Consider the following 16,900-nt stretch of genomic DNA (forward strand, 5'->3'; position numbering starts at 1 on the left):
TACGAAATAGCTTTTGTATCGAACCATTTTAAATGCACCAAAACTAGTAAAGGCCTACCCATGACATCTACTAATATTGTATAGCCAATTTCGTCTTTTAGGACATTTTATAGTTTGCTACGGTGAAATCTGCTTGCGTCATTGCTGTTTGGTCTGTGGTGGACAAAATAACCACATGATCGTATTGCAAAAAAAACAAAACAAATATATTTATAATATAGGCAATGCAATCATATCTTTTACAATATGTGTTCTTACACATGTCACAGACTAAAAAAGGTTTCTGACAATGAACTGGAAAAATAGCTGTACATGTCTGATTGTTTCACTTCTTGTATGTTTATTAATACAATACACAATATCTTTAAAAAATATCTCATAATTTATGACTATGATATAAATGCTGATACAGAATTTTCAAATATAATTCTTTTTCAGAACTAACAAAGAAACTGACTTCTCCGTCTGATCCTGGCCCAGCAATAGGAGGAGTCATAGGTGCCATCTTGCTTGTCATTATAGTTGTAATCGTTGTTGTCATTATTTACAGGTAATTAAGGTATATTTACAGATTCAAAAGAATAATCTGATTTTTACACATTTGTAATTTTCAGCCATTATAAATCATAACAAGATTCAATAAGATGAAACAAATAAAAGTCATAGACAAAAAGTCAGTTAATGGTTGGCCAATTCACATGTGTTTTTTTTGCCCTTGGTTGATACATGTAGGTCAAAATGCTAAATTTAAATGTGTCAGTTAAAAAGATTGGCCCAGACATGTTTAAATCATTTACTTATAATAGATGACCTTAAAGAACTTAATCGAAAATGAATTAGTAGATGTGTGACAAACGATACTTGGTTAATTTCAAAAACCTTTGTAATGAAAATACAGTAGTTGACCCTGAGGTGAAAGGTCATTGTTAAAGGTCACTTGAAATTAAAATTATACCAGTCTACAACGTGTACAATTTCATCTGTGATTGTACCTCATAAAACATTGCATATATTATGCACAAATGGCAGAAAAAAAACCTTTGACACCAGATTCATTTGTATTGTAATTAAGTTATCATAATAATGGCTAGCGTACAATGGCTAGCGTACAATAGAATATTAATTAATTGAAAAATTTGTAGACGAAAATCAGCTTCCAGACCTAACAAATATTTAAGTGACAGCAAACATTTAAGTGGAACAGAAGACAACACATATATTAGTGAGTAGAACTAAACAGTCTAAATAGGTGTATACTCAAAAAGAAATTATAAACTGGTATAAAATATAAGTTTAAGGTTAATAAATGTATTAAAAATTTACTTTTTTATTATATAAGTATCAGCTGCAACTTAAATATGAAGCTTTTCTTTAGTAGATATGGGAAGGAACAAACTATTATTTGTTTAATATATGCTAATTATTTAATTGCTTTTGTATAGATAACTTTCTTTATTAAGAAACTTAAAACGAAACGAAAACAAGACGTTATTTATGTCGTGCGTCCGAAGTTCTTTTCTGAATTAACCTTCATAAGAACTTCCGTTGCCGAATATTTGAAGACCAAAGATGCATAAGAATCGAAACAGTTGAGGAGCTATATAACCGAAAAAGACAAATACAAAATAAGAAAATTCTAAGTTTGCCTGAAGCAACTGCGGTAGATGCTCCAATTTTATTTTGATTTAGATTCCTGCTAAATTTTAAATCCATAGTTTGGCAACGCAGTAATATTAGATCATTCATTTTATCAGCTAGTATGCTATACTGTATTTTCATATTCCAGATATCGTTTTTGTACTGATATAATAGCTACACGATGTCTAAACGATACGTTCTTTTGTTTCTGTTTGAATAAGAAAAATTACAAAAAATTGAAATCCGAGAAAAATTCAAAAAGGAAAGTCCCTAATCAAATCGGCAAAATCAAAATTTCAAACACATCAAAAGATTGGATAACAACTGTCATATTCCTGACTTGGTACAGGCATTTTGTTATGTTTTAATAACTATCTAACTTAAAAACCTCTTATATGACAGTCGCATCTAATTAAACTACATGTACTTTGATTACCGATTCGATTCACATAAAATCATTCTTATACGGTTAAAACAATGATAAACATATATGTTTAATCTATGAAACGAAATCAAACAGATCTATACAAATCCAATTGCACGTGTTGGTTTAATCTATTCATATCTTCATTTATGTTTACATCGTTTGTATGGTCATCTGAGGTCAAATCGATAGTTAATTAGATGGCTTTTGGACTAAAATACACACAAAACGAACCTACATATTATCTACCCCTTGCTCATTACGCTGTTTATTTTAGACTGTTGATAGTTTGGATAAATGTTTTAAACTATTATAAATCAAATATGAGAATTTGAGTCAAATCGATGACCATGAATTTGACAGCTTGTGCCCCTTTAAGAAACACAAAAAGGCATAGTACTTTAAATTTAACAACATAGTTTTGCTTTTTTATAATACTATTTTATTTATATATTATGCAATTTTAATTAGTGAGACCAAATCCTTACCCTGAAGGACACATGGTTAGATTAATATTAACCTTGACGTAGCATCGCCTTTAACGTCACACAGGTCGAAATAAAATTATTTTGTCGTTCTATGTCGCGCGGGTTGCATAAGTACAGAGTCATGTCAAATAGACAGCACAAAAAAAAATCAACGGCTTATATCTCAAAAACGAAAACGGTCACCCCCTTTTTTTTCTTTTTTTTCTGGTGTAATTTTACAAGCAGAATTCAAATGTGAAATTTAAAAAAAATCTATTGTGTAGTTTAATTACGTACACTTCGCATTAACAGTTAATGTAATATTAATAAAGACAACTAAAACAATAATACAACACGTTATTCAGATGATAAATAACGTCAGTACGCAGAATCTATACTTCTTGATCGTAGTTTATTATATGTGAAGTTGTCACAGAATACTCATCAACAAGGTCTTGGTACCTTCCGATGAACTTTTTTGGAAAAAGGACGAGAAGTTCTTTGACATAACCCTAATTCATTAACTTTCTGCTCCGACACTATTTTACAAAGTCTGAGGAGGAGCTGAAAGCGCTTGAATACCGAATAAGTTCGCAAATGTATATAGGTACAATGTATCGTAGACAATTTTAACGCATCAAACAAATGAAAAACATCTGTCATATTTATTCATTGACGTGTGCGTTTTTTCAGTGTTTCTGTTTTATATTTATACCGTTGATGTGCTTGTGTCTGTTTTAGTTTTGCACCCAAATTTGTTTTCGCTTAATCGATTTGAGACTACTAAAACGCGTTATACTAGGGTAACTGTTGTCTTCACATATATATTTCTGACTCGGGACGGGCATTTCTTATGGAGAAAATTATTGATTACATCTGGTTTTATAGAAAGCTGAAGGAGTTAAAGACTGATTTTGATAATTCTTATATTAACCATGTAGGAATTACATGTATATCATGATTGAAAAAGGAAATGGGGAATGTGTCAAAGCGACAACAACCCGACTATAGAGCAGACACCAGCCGAAGGCCACAAATGGGCCTATAAACATTAATAGATCTAAAAAAACAAAAAGTCTGAAAATGTACAGGTCAAACAAACCTGTATGCGCTACATACTTGAATAAATACATTTCCATTATAGTAATTGCCCTCTTACGTTCTATAAAGAATTTCTTCAAAATACAGACAGTACACTTTGCTTTCAATTTCGAGCTAATTTCATGTAATTGCGATCACTTTTAGATCATGACCCGTCACCACAATCGATGAACGTATTTGTGAATAAAGGTTGTGACGCATATATCGAAGATGTTAGTGTGTCATTACCTGAAACACATTCCGGTAACACAAGTGGTTATGATGGAAACGAAGAAATACCACAGGAATACGAAGATGAATACGAAGGAAATGTATATGGTAATGTACAAACAGAAGCTGACTACAAAATATCCATAGCAGACCTGAAGAAAGTAATTAATGAAAAACAGAAAGACGAAGGTTTCAAAAAGGAATACGATGTGAGTTATTTTGAAGGATCTTTTCTCGTCCGTTTACAACCTCATATATTCAAAAATTTTGAAGTTAAAAGTTTGCAATATTTTGTTTCGCATTATTACTGACTACTAATATTATAAAACGCTTATTAAGATACACTATAATTGGTTACATCTTCTTTTTTAATAGATTTTACCAAGAGGACTTGTTCATGCACACATGGAAGGTTCCAAAGAAGAAAACAAACTTAAAAACCGTTTTCTTGCAACATGGCCATGTATGTAACTGTAGCATAGAATTAAATGCCAAGGCATTATTCACTTTTGATACACAAAACAACTTTGCTACGTAAATTAATTTAAAGATCGACACTATTTTTTTTTATCATAGATGCCAGGATTGACATTTTGTATTTGCGCCATACGTGCGTTTCGCCTACACAAAGACTCATCAGTGACACTCAGATAAGTTAAAAAGACCAAACATTAATAAACTGTTTGCCAAATACAGCTAAGGTTCTTGTTTAATATCTGCTCATGAGGTAGAAAATCATTTGTGTTTCGAAAAGTTCAACTTTTTTTGTTTGTAAAATTCATTCGTAATTATGACAATATCAATGATTATTCATGTCAACACAGATGTGTTAGTCCGACACACTGAGTCTCATTATTAGTTGATTGCGCACAAAGAAGCAAAACATCACCATATTACAACATTATTGTGATTTCTGGCCAACCTTTACCTGCTCTAACTTCTTAATACCACGTGGATAGCCAAAAGCAGCATGATGAATTTCATTTTTTATAACCAGATCACGTATCAAGCACACGCATTTTGTATATCATTCTAACAATCACCAAACAAAAGTCCACATTCGTGATTTATAACATCTGTACATTTTTCTTAATCATATTCATGCCAAATTCAATTTTTAGAGTTAAAAAGCATTACACGATGACAGATGCTAAAACTGGTCATGACTTAAATTTTGACGAATAATAAAAAAAATGGTGTCATTTCTATTGAGTTGTATGAATAAAAATTAAGATGAATTTAAACATAGCTCGATTTGACCTTGTTGTAGATGATCATTCACGGATTGTTCTGACTGGAAACACCAACAATGATTACATAAATGCTAGTTTCATTGATGTAAGATATACATTATAATGTTATTTAAAAACTTAAAAATTGAGAATGGAAATAGGGAATATGTCAAAGAGACAACAACCCGACCAAAGATCAAACAACAGTAGGAGGCCGCCAATGGGTCTTAATCGCAGTGTCAAAAATCCACACCCGAGGTGGTCCTCAGCTGGCCCCTAAAAATGGTTTTAATGCATTGAACAGAGACGTCACACTAAACTCCAAAAGATATAAATCAACAAAATTAAAAAAAAAAACAAGATTGACAAAGGCTGGAGGCTCATGACTTGGGACAAGCCAAAAAAATGCTGCCGGGTCAAACATGCTTTGTGATATTTCGACCTTCCCTCTATACATCTGCACAATGTAAAACAAAGAAACTCTTAGAAATACACACAGTAAAAGTCAGTCTAAAAGTAGTCCAAGTCCTATGTCAGAAAAGCTAACACATGAAACTAATTAAAATGACTGATACATAAATTAACATAGGATTACTTGCTGTTACAGACATTCCCGCTCCAGACATCAATTAAAATGACTGAAAGATTATGTCTTTATCATCCATATTTATACAGTAAAACATGTCAAATAGACAAAAAAAACAAAAATGTCATGCTACAAAATAATGTAACGTCATGAAAGAAAAAACAAATGTGGGTTTCATTAAAAGGTTTAGATAAAAGTCTCAAAATGGTGATACAACACTATAACTTATCACACCTGTGTTTTATTACATCAGTGATATATTCAGTTGGGATCAAATCAATTATATCAATATTATTTAATTTCAGAGCTATGAGAAAGAAAAGGCATACATAGCTTCACAAGGTTAGTTATACAAGTATATTTTATAGCAAATTTATTATAAAAGTAAGTCGTTTTTTTCATTCAGGCAGTGATTTTCTAAATTATGAAGCTTTTATGCATCATAGCAATCGCATATTTTGTTGGTGAATTGGACAAAGGGACATCTTTTAAAGGACACCTTTTAAAACTAATATTTCAAAACAAATAGATCATGTTTAAAAAAACAGACGTGGGGCATAGGTATTTTTAAATGCAAAAGCAACCTTTCAATACCAGTAACAAACGACATTAAAACAACAACGTTCAGATGTCCTGGAATAATGCGTCGATTTTTAATTAATTTGTCTAGTCAAATTATTCCTCGTAAGACAAATATGAATACATATAAAATAGTGAAATCACAAAAATAAACAGAACTCCGAGAATAATTCAAAAAGGAAAGTTCCTTATTAAATAGCAAAATCATAGGCTCAAACACATCAAACGAATGGATAACAATTGGCATACTTGTGACTTTGTACAGGCTTTTTTCTTTGAAAAAATGTTGCAATAAATCTGGTTTCATAGCTAGCTTAACCTTTCACTGGTATGACAGTTGTATAAAATTTCACAATATTGACATCGATGTGTGAACAATCCAAAAAGACACAATAGGTAAAAATGATTTCAGCATTAACATGCCGTCTGCCCCATCGTATTGTGTTAACATATCTCAGTTGATACTTACGTTGTGTTTTAATCTTAATCACTCTAGAAACAAAACAAATATATTTACAAACATTAACTATGCATTGTATATTGTTTTTGACAGTCGATAAAGTTAAATGACGTATAAAAGGACACTTATATTGTATTAATGCTTACTTACGTTTGTATGTTCTAAGGTCCGAAAAAGAATACTATGAGAGATTTCTGGCATATGATCTGGCAAGAAAAAGTTAACACAATAGTGATGGTAACAAAATTAGAAGAGGAAAGAAGGGTATTTATTTGCTTGGGTTACTGAGTCATTTATGTACAGGTATCATGTTTCTAGTATGAAATGAATTACTTGTACAGAACATGTAACTTATCAACGTACTACACAAATTCAACTAAATAAGGCTGTTATTAAGATATACTACAGAAACAAAATACATTTGGCATGCCGTTGGACTGTAAGAATTATTTTTGATTGAATAGGTTCTAAGAGACCAAAGAAAATGGTTTGTATCCTTAAAGGTCTTTGGGTTTTTACTGTTTTTACATATTTTGTTCTGTCATTTTTTTAAACAGATTGCTGATGTTTTTATCTGTTTACTTAAAGCAAAAATGTAGAAGAGTGTATTTACTCACCAAATAGAACACACAAACGACATCCAAAAAATACTATTACCATACTGTGTTTATTATTATGATGGTGCTTTATTCCAATATGTTGCATGCTAAGAAGAGAATCTGCGATTTGCAATTTTTCATTTAATTGCTTGATCCATCAAAGGTTTATCTAATTTGCATATTAATTTTGTGAAAATTCTAAAATCTATATAATTGTCAATGTAATCTTTAATTTTAATAACTGTTCGGCATTTGTTTAAGATCAGTTAGAATAGTTTGAAATGCAAATATTGTCTGTGTTTCTTTTGATATTTCCGAATATTATAAATAAAAAAAATTTGCGTATCTATACAAAAATGCCTGTGTGATTGAGTGTAAGAGCTGTGTTGTTATAATACTCGATTAATTATTGTCAATAATTTCTCATGAACATACTAAATACATTAATGAATTCGCATTTATTCATTAAAAAAAAAGATAATAATTGGCATAGCTATCTTTGTCAATAGCTGTTCCAGTGATAAAATGTTAGAATTCGTTAAAGGACAAAACAAATTATGGACAAAGAAAACATATGGGTAGATCTTTCGAAAGTAGGGTTCATTAGTTCATACTGTTCAAGGTTAAGACAATTTTTGTCAGAAACTGTTCCAAAATTGACAAGAGAACAGTTCACGAGTGTGATTTTTTAACAGTTCTCCTGACATAGATTAAAATAAAATAAAGCTTTGTTGTACTTACCGGTTATGACCATCATTTTGCTATTAATTTTACAGATTGCAATGTACAGGTTTTTGGTATAACTCAATTTTAAAATTAGCTCACATTTTCAGCGAGCTTCTGCGATATATTCAAAGTACGGTTATATTTTATCATATTCAAAATTAATTGAAATTATAAATGCGAAATTACTAGCTTTGCATTGTAAACTGAGGGCACACATTCATGACTATAATTAATAAAGTGTACCGTTCACAGCATTGTGTACAATATGAGTTTTTTTTTGTGAAAATATCATACTATTTAGATCTACTTCGGTGAATGTAATGACAAATATTATAGTTCGTTTATTTGCTATCTGCCTACAAACTTAAAGTATCGGTGTGATCATGACTTTCCAAATTGATTTTCCTCTGAGTTCAGTATTTTTGTGATTTTACTTTTTGTGATATTAACCGATCGGCAACTTTTTAAATTAAAATATATATTCTTTTACCACAAATGATAAATATGAACATGTTTGATTTCGATGTTTGGTAGAACCTGTAGAAAACTTATTTAAAACTGGATAGCACATCATCATTCAGTGTTACTGTTGTTCTGTTGCTTTCCTCTTATAGTTGATCGAATCGTTTTTTGACATTTAAACATCGGTATTTTACTGTAGCCTTATTTAAATTTAATATTTGTAAGGTATTTATTTCTGCGTCATTTTGGTCTCTTATGGAGAGTTGTCTCATACGAAATCATACCACATCTTTTTTTATATATGTTTGCTCGAGATATACATATTAATACCCTTTTTTATGTGAACTAAATGTGAACTTTATTACTTTTTGTGTTTCAGAAAAAATGTGAACAATACTGGCCTCAGAGCGTTAATAAAGTAATGGCAGTAGATAATTATAGACTTGTAATGAAAAAGGTGATACAACATACAGTGTATGTGTACAGATTATTTATTCTACACTCCAACAGCTCGAAGGTAATTTAATCTGTTAGCGTAACACCATGTCTTAAAAATGCAATATTTAATATTGGTACACTTTTATACATCGATTGATGATATCATTAAAGAGAATTTTAGTTATGTAATGAACAATTCAAACATATACAGTCAGGGGCGTTACTTATATAAGTAATTTTTTTATTTTAAAAAATAATAAAATTACTTAATAGAGTTATTTTAATTTTCAATAGAAACATAGACTAAATGTAGTTTTCATGATTTTAAACACCATTTTATATGATAAAATAAAGAATTTATCAGATTTGAGAGGAGTATAGAGATAAAGGGTTACTTTGAAAATAATGACAAAAATATTACTTGAATAAGTTATTTTAAACATTTTTGAAAAAAATAGCAATTACACTTATCTAAGGCACATATGTAATTGAATTAGGTTACAAATAATAAATAACTTCAGGTCTTAATTAATTCAGAAGTATCTATCTATTTATATCAGTCTGCCTTCAAGATTTTAAAGGAAAATGATAATTTGATAGTCCCAAGAGACCAATCTTTGACCCAGAAGCGTCGGTTTGAAAGATAAGTGCGTCGGAAAGTTAATTAGTGTTTCTGAAGAATTAGTTTTTATATATCAAGGGAAAAATAACCAGATAACTGTGAAAATTATGTAAAGCTAGTAAAATTTGTATTCCTAAACACCTATAAAAATAATATTTAGAAAAATAACTTGTATAAGTTATATTTAAATTAGCCTCGTTTTCAACATTACTTGTATAGGTAATTTTAATTGTTACTTGTTTAAGTAATGCCCCTGACTGATAAAGTGACCTACAAATAAAGCAAACCTACAGTGTATCTTGGGTATTTTATAAGAGTAAATGTATCTTGCATACTGAATAATAAGCCATCCATGATGAGTTTTTTCAATAGATAAAAAATCCACATGATCTGCTTTAATTTCGACAAGTTTCAATCTTACTGTTTGATGCAGAGGGTAGTTTAACTTAGATAAGTTCACACAAAACTAGTTTAAAACTGTTAACAAAGAAAGCAATTTTGGACAATGAGCATACACAATTTTTTTAAATTCCTGAATTCTTAATTATCTCCTTTTATAGTAGTTTATGCAATAACTATCAAGCCTCTTTTGTAGATCTTTTTAGACCAATATAATATCACGTTTCTTTCATGAGCATAATGAGTAATCCTTTAAGTACGAATTCACTGTAATAAACATAATTTGTAAATGATTTTCTTGCACTTGGTATAGGTATACATTTCAAAAATACTAAATTAAGAAGTCCAAAAAATGTAAAACTGAACTGTGTTCTCGACGTTACTTGTATCTATATATGTGTTCCGGACCATATGAGTATTTGGAACATGGGTATGGTTATGAACGTATGAACATATCCTCATATTGTTCGACCATACGCGTATGGTCCGACCGTACGCGTATGGTTGGGGGTAATTCACAAGTTTACAGTTGCTACTTTTAAACTCTTCATAAGGTATGACCCTTTTAGTTGTCACGTCTTTAAAATACATCATTAAAGGTCCTTTTATTATATTATAATGATAAAAAGATTAACTAAATAAAAAAGCAGTTTCACGCATTTGATTTCACTCACGAATTACAAATATGGTAAACACATGTTATACCTCTGGTCATAATCTATGTTTTATTACGCTAGAGTGGTAACATGGCGACTTAGAAAAAATACTTTCCAGAATATCTTAAAGAATACTGGTCCGGATCATATGCGTATTTCAAGGAACATGTTGTTGTTTGGTTTATGGGAACATCTTACAAAATTACAAATCACCCTTGAAATAAGAAAAATATTGATCGAGAAAAAAATATGTTGTTAAGTATGTTGAACTTTTGTTTTAAGGTATGAGCTGTAATTCTTCTGAAATTTCAGAATAAGCATGAACGAAAAATTCATCATTTCCATTTCACTCAATGGCCGGATCATGGTGTCCCAAATAGCGTCAAATTAGTAAATTTTTACAGAAAAGTCAAAAGCATAAAGGTGGATAAGACTGCCCCAATGGTTGTTCATTGCAGGTAGGTTTGTTTTGTTTCGCCAAAAGACAAAGCCAAAAAACAATAAGTTATTTAGACAACCTTGTGAGGTTAGTCATTTGCCTGAATTTTGAGATATTGAAATACACCTTAGTTTTCTTAATTTTTGTGTGGATTATACATATATTTCGTAAGAATTTGGTTAAAATGTACTTTTAAAAGTAATTGCGAATAAAATGTGTTTGCCGATACTGTTATTATAATTCTTGACCAAACCCTGCAAGCCGTTTCAATTCATAGTGATATTTACAGGGATAAATATCGAAGTTATTCATTATATTTTTCTCGCCATAATTATCACGAACATTTGTAGATATTGTATGGGGTTTTAACTATACAAATACTGTTCTTACAAAAAACCGTGATACGGAATATATTTCGTTAATGTATGTCTTTGACATATTAATTTAAATTGAAAAAATCATTTAATATATAACCTGTTCTCACTAAAATCATAATACAATATTAATGTCTTAGTGCTGGCGTCGGCAGAACCGGAACATTCATTGCTATTGATGCATTATATGAGCATGGAAAGAAAGAAGGCTATGTTGATATTATGGAGTATGTGCAGACGATGAGGAAGGACAGAATGAATATGGTTCAAACACATGTATGTATAATCATATCGTATAAGTGTAGTGACAACTGCAAATTAGACCTTGTTTATCGGATTTCTTATGAGACCTGAGATCACCCCTAGTTTTGGGTTGGGTTCGTGTTGTTTATTCTTTAGTTTTCGATGTTGTGTCATGTGTACTATTGTTTGTCTGTTTGTCCTTTTCATTCTTAGACATGGCGTTGTCAGTTTACTTTCGAATTATGACTTTGACTGCCCCTCTGGTATCTTTAGTCCCTCTTTTCTGATTAAGAATTATCAGACATTCGAATATGTATATAATGCCCAGAAAATCAATCTAACGATGTCAGAGTAGATCTGATTCGTTACCTCCTCCTTGAGCGGGGAGGGAACCAGGATTTGGTTTCGCAAAAAAAACTTACGATTAAGATTGGTCATAAGTCATGAACAATTCAGTATACTTACGACCAATCTTAGTCGTAAGTTTTTTTTTTGAAACCGACTCCCGTACTTTTTTGTTCTAATTTTAAAGACAATACCGCCTTTAATTGCGCATACAACCTATCCCCTCCTCTATCTATTGCTTATCAACATAAGTTTTCCTTTCGAGATTGTTAATTTTGCGTAGGAATTATCCAAGGATATCTGATACAATACACGAAGTATTCTTTTGATTGTACAGAAACGATCATCAACCCATCTCGTCAATATTATTACAAGATGCTAATCTATTTTTAAAAGCATACAATAACTCTCAATTAATATATGAATAAGTCTGACTATGTCATATATGTCTAGTGACAACTGCAATTTATACCTTGTCCATCGGATTTCTTATGATAAAGAAATTTTTGGCGTTAGAATATGTCCAACATGTATAAAGTGCCTAGAGAATTAATTTTGTCGTGCATATAAATTCAATATAAAAATTAAATGTATTATCATTATTCTAAAGTCTCCGTGCGGATAATTGATACTTGATTACATCTTTATTCAAATGAAGCAAAAATGTTAAACCAAGCAATTTTTGACGTATGAAGTATCCAAGATAGCAAAATAAGAAACCCTTGCATTTTTAACATCCTAACTGCAAGGGTGGACAAGGAATACGATCAACATCCGAAAATGTACATACATAGATAGAAGATGTTACTGGTGTGGTATGAGTGCTAATGAGACAACTCTCAATCCAAGTCACAATTAGCAAAAGGTAAACCATTAAAGGTCGTTCACAGCCTTCAACAAGGAGTCTTAGCTAACAGCGAACAACAAACTATAACGGGCCAGAAACGAAATAAATTTAAATATCCAGTACAATTGATTTTACACTGATAAAAATCTTATTAATATGCATCGTAATTTTATAAAAGATATATAGGTATATCTTAAAATTTTAATAGAGAAAATATTTGCATTACACCCGACAAAAAGCAAAAATGAAACGTTTAGGACAAAGGTAAATATCCGTCAATTCCAGAAAATTAATGATGATTTATAAAGATTACGTTCCAAAACAAATTTCATGGCACTACTTACAAACCACAGAATAAAAAACAGACCACCCTAGGACATGTATGACACAATATGTAGAGAAAAAAACATATAAATGTACATTACATAAAAAAAAAAATTGGATAAAAGAGACCGAAAAAAAAACAACCAAATTGTTTAAAAATAATATTCTCAGAAATGGCAATTACATGCATTTTCTGTTCATTAAGTTGAACCTGTTGATTCACTATCGATATACTTTAAAATGGAAACGCTTTTTATACTGTTCACATAACTATAAGTGTTTGAACAAGGATATCCTTTATACATACAAATATGTATAAGATAGCAAGTGAACAATGCTACTTTATCATATATCGGTTTATGCAACTACATGGACACGTTGTAGACAACTCTGAGTGTGATAAGACGTTCACTGTTATCGATGTGTCATTGCCACAAAGTTGAGGAATATGAATATCAAAATATTATAATGCACACGCCAATTTCGCATTTTATCTGTTTCAGGAACAATATGAGGTCGTGTTTGAAGCACTGCTGGAACTGTTTACTGTTCCAGATACGTCCATTCACAAGAGTGTTTTTTGTGAATACATTCAAAAGCAGGAGCAGGAGACATTACCTAGAAATCAAACAGTATTTAGAGAAGAGTTTCAGGTATTGCCTTTTGTAATTATCTGGCAATACATTTTCTTCACAGAAGTGTTGCCTCTACATAGATATCTAGATATATATATATATATAGTTTATATATAACAATGTAATATATGTTCTTTTAAGGTGGACCATATTTCCCCTTCAGCCATATACTTGTAGAAACTGTATCGGTTAATATACGGTAAACACAAATAATGAGATTAAGGTTTAATATTAATTGAAGGCATGCGCAGTCACTAATTTTAACGTTTATGGGAATTCAGAAAGACCATAACACTTTCAGTCGTGAACTATGTTTTTTTATGTACAACACAATGATACAAAGTGAACTGAGGGTTTGAATCTCACAAAACGTTTAACCCCGCCTCTGGCCTTTGTAATTCTTGTAGGTACTTTTATTTTACTTTAGTATATTTATATGTTTTGGAGTTTAGTATGACGTCAATGTTCACTGAAATAGTACAAGCTAAGTCCCACCTCCTGGTCCCTGATTTTCTCGCTGCGATGAAAACCGATTGGTGGTCTTTAGATGTTACCTGCTCTCTGGTCGGGTTGTTGTCTCTTTAAAATGACCTCTATTTTCCTTCTCAATTTTATTTCATTTTGTAAAAAGATGGCAAATGATGTGCTGACCACTTAAGATTACAAATACATTACTGGACAATATCTTGATCCGAGAAGTAATGTGTGTATTAAAAAACATTCCTCTTTGAAAAAAAAAGTTCAATTTAAATGTCGAAATGCAACCACACCAACGTTTTTATGTATACATTTTAGAGATTGCAAACGTTGCGTCCGGTATATTCTGCTGCTAATTATACAACAGCAAAACGTAAAGAAAACATATCAAAAAATTCTTCAAAGTCTGTTCTTGCAAGTAAGTAAAATAAATATTTAAGTGTTATGCTTGAACATAAAACATTTTCTATATTGAACATGGTGAAATCGGAATAATAGTTGTTCCCAAATGCCACAAAAAATTGCGTTTTATTATTTCTTAAACAAACATAATTCACTTCAGTAGTTTTGTAGATTTTCTCGAACCATAAGTATTGTTTTGTTGATTATTAATAAAAATACTAACGAACTATTTTTTGAAAACATACACCTATTTTATGCTTAAGTTGGTATGTATAGAAGTACTTTTCACTCCTTACAAAACAGATAAACAATATGGGTCAGCATATATTGTTGTATAATATACTCATGTTATTTTTATAAAAAAAACTATTTGCTTCAAGACTACCTGCTACTTTGAATTATATAGCATGTATTGTGTAAATCATATAAGTCTTGACAAGGCATTGTATTTGGCAATTTGATTATCAAAAGAAGATTGATTTCTTTTATCTAGTTGTTTATTATTCTATATGTCAACTCTATATAAAGACACATCAATTTTAAGTATCAATTATTTAAAATCGTATTATATTGAAAAGAGGCAAAGGTTGTTCACCACTTCCTGTAGATCAGAAAAAGAACTATTTGTTTATATTGTTTTCGTTTAGATGACAACTGCAGACCTTACTTAATGACTTACGGTAGAAACAGAAACGACTACATCAATGCAGTTATAGTTCCGGTGAGTAAATTTATAATTCGATATCTTTATTTACATCGAATTTATGCATCAGGTCCTTTTGCATTTACATTTAATTGCACAAGAAACACGACAGGCACTACAGTATCATCCGTTGAACTTTCTTTCTTTGTAATTGCAGCGTTACATGTTAATGTTCACGTTCCTTGTAGATACTATGTTGATATGTTCATTTGACATTTCCGTTGACCAGTTGATAAAATGACACGGTAGTGTCAAATTATCAACATGCTATATAGATAGTACGTTCCACTTTTATGATACATACCTTTTGATCCAGATGTTCATTTGTCGTCACCAGGAGAGTGACGGAAACTGTATAAAATCGTATCAAATAAGTTCCAAACGGCAAAGTTGCAGTTTACTGTGCCTGGAGCTCGTTCTTATGAGGTTTCCTATTTTCTGTCATAAAGCTAAGTCACTTGTTTTTTTAGAATATCATACATGTATGTGTTTATAAATTTGATTTTCACTGAATAAAATAACATATCATTCTTTCTATCATTTAAATTGAGAATGGAAATGTGGAATGTGTCAAAGATACAGCAAACCGACATAAGAGCAGACAACAGCCTTTGACATATTTCATGTAATACTGATGCCTTTATTCAGTGTTTGTTATGCAGGGTTATTTGGCGGAAAGTAAATTATTTGTAACGCAGTGTCCATTAGATGAAACTGTAATTGATTTTTGGACAATGATGTATGACCACGGTTCCAGGATTATTGTTTTGTTAGATCCAGCAAATAAGGTGAGATTTATCGATATACCGCGACTTATATCAACGATGGGAAGACTATTCTAATAGAAATATGGTGGAATGATTGCCAATAAGATGTAGATGTTAGCAATAACAGACAACCGTTTGGCCTTTAACAATGAAAAAACCAACATGTCAGAACCAAAGACAACCACTTAACTACATGCTTGTGACATGGGATACGCACGTACATAGCGTGACTGGTTCAGCATGTTTCCGTTTTCAACTCTCTCCTAACCCTCTACGGTGGTGTCATAGCAAACGAACATACTTTAAATATATTCGTACTTCATTTGGCCTTTTTAACGTTTTTTTATTCATGCGTCACTGATGAGTCAATTGCAGACGAAACACACGTCTGTTGCAAATACAAAAGTATAATTCAGGTATCTGATATCAGTTTATTAGCAACTATTACGATGCACATCACAAAAAAATGAAATCCAATTAAACCACCGAAATTTGTGTACTTGCAGTTTTGAAAGCCAATTAAAAACCAACTGATATCCTTATTAATTAGTTTTATTCGAACTTTTTTAAACTATGTAAACAAACCTCTCCTAATTATAGTATTTACAAAGTAAATGGAAATTAATTTATTATGTCATGCGATTTATTTCAATGGCTTTTGAGAGAGAAAAACATGTATGGCAATTACAAGTATCAATCATCACCAACACATTTAAGTACAGTAATTTACCTTATATGAATATTT

At 30.9% G+C, this 16,900-nt stretch overlaps 1 protein-coding gene across 2 annotated transcripts in view; it reads left to right on the plus strand.

The window, feature by feature from the left end:
- Positions 1 to 16,900, plus strand: part of LOC134680750 (receptor-type tyrosine-protein phosphatase mu-like) — a 60,195-nt gene that overhangs the window by 38,637 nt on the left and 4,658 nt on the right. For both annotated transcript variants that reach the window (XM_063539966.1, XM_063539974.1), the window contains exons 13-26: positions 439 to 550; positions 1,143 to 1,222; positions 3,775 to 4,049; positions 4,216 to 4,303; positions 5,111 to 5,178; positions 5,964 to 6,000; positions 6,864 to 6,961; positions 8,864 to 9,001; positions 10,912 to 11,057; positions 11,553 to 11,688; positions 13,675 to 13,824; positions 14,602 to 14,701; positions 15,333 to 15,406; positions 16,051 to 16,176. In XM_063539966.1, coding sequence (XP_063396036.1) covers positions 439 to 550; positions 1,143 to 1,222; positions 3,775 to 4,049; positions 4,216 to 4,303; positions 5,111 to 5,178; positions 5,964 to 6,000; positions 6,864 to 6,961; positions 8,864 to 9,001; positions 10,912 to 11,057; positions 11,553 to 11,688; positions 13,675 to 13,824; positions 14,602 to 14,701; positions 15,333 to 15,406; positions 16,051 to 16,176 — 1,628 coding nt within the window. The remainder of the gene's footprint in view (positions 1 to 438; positions 551 to 1,142; positions 1,223 to 3,774; positions 4,050 to 4,215; positions 4,304 to 5,110; positions 5,179 to 5,963; positions 6,001 to 6,863; positions 6,962 to 8,863; positions 9,002 to 10,911; positions 11,058 to 11,552; positions 11,689 to 13,674; positions 13,825 to 14,601; positions 14,702 to 15,332; positions 15,407 to 16,050; positions 16,177 to 16,900) is intronic.

This window comes from Mytilus trossulus, chromosome 1 (genome assembly GCF_036588685.1).
Source record: "Mytilus trossulus isolate FHL-02 chromosome 1, PNRI_Mtr1.1.1.hap1, whole genome shotgun sequence".
Classification (NCBI taxonomy): domain Eukaryota; kingdom Metazoa; phylum Mollusca; class Bivalvia; order Mytilida; family Mytilidae; genus Mytilus; species Mytilus trossulus.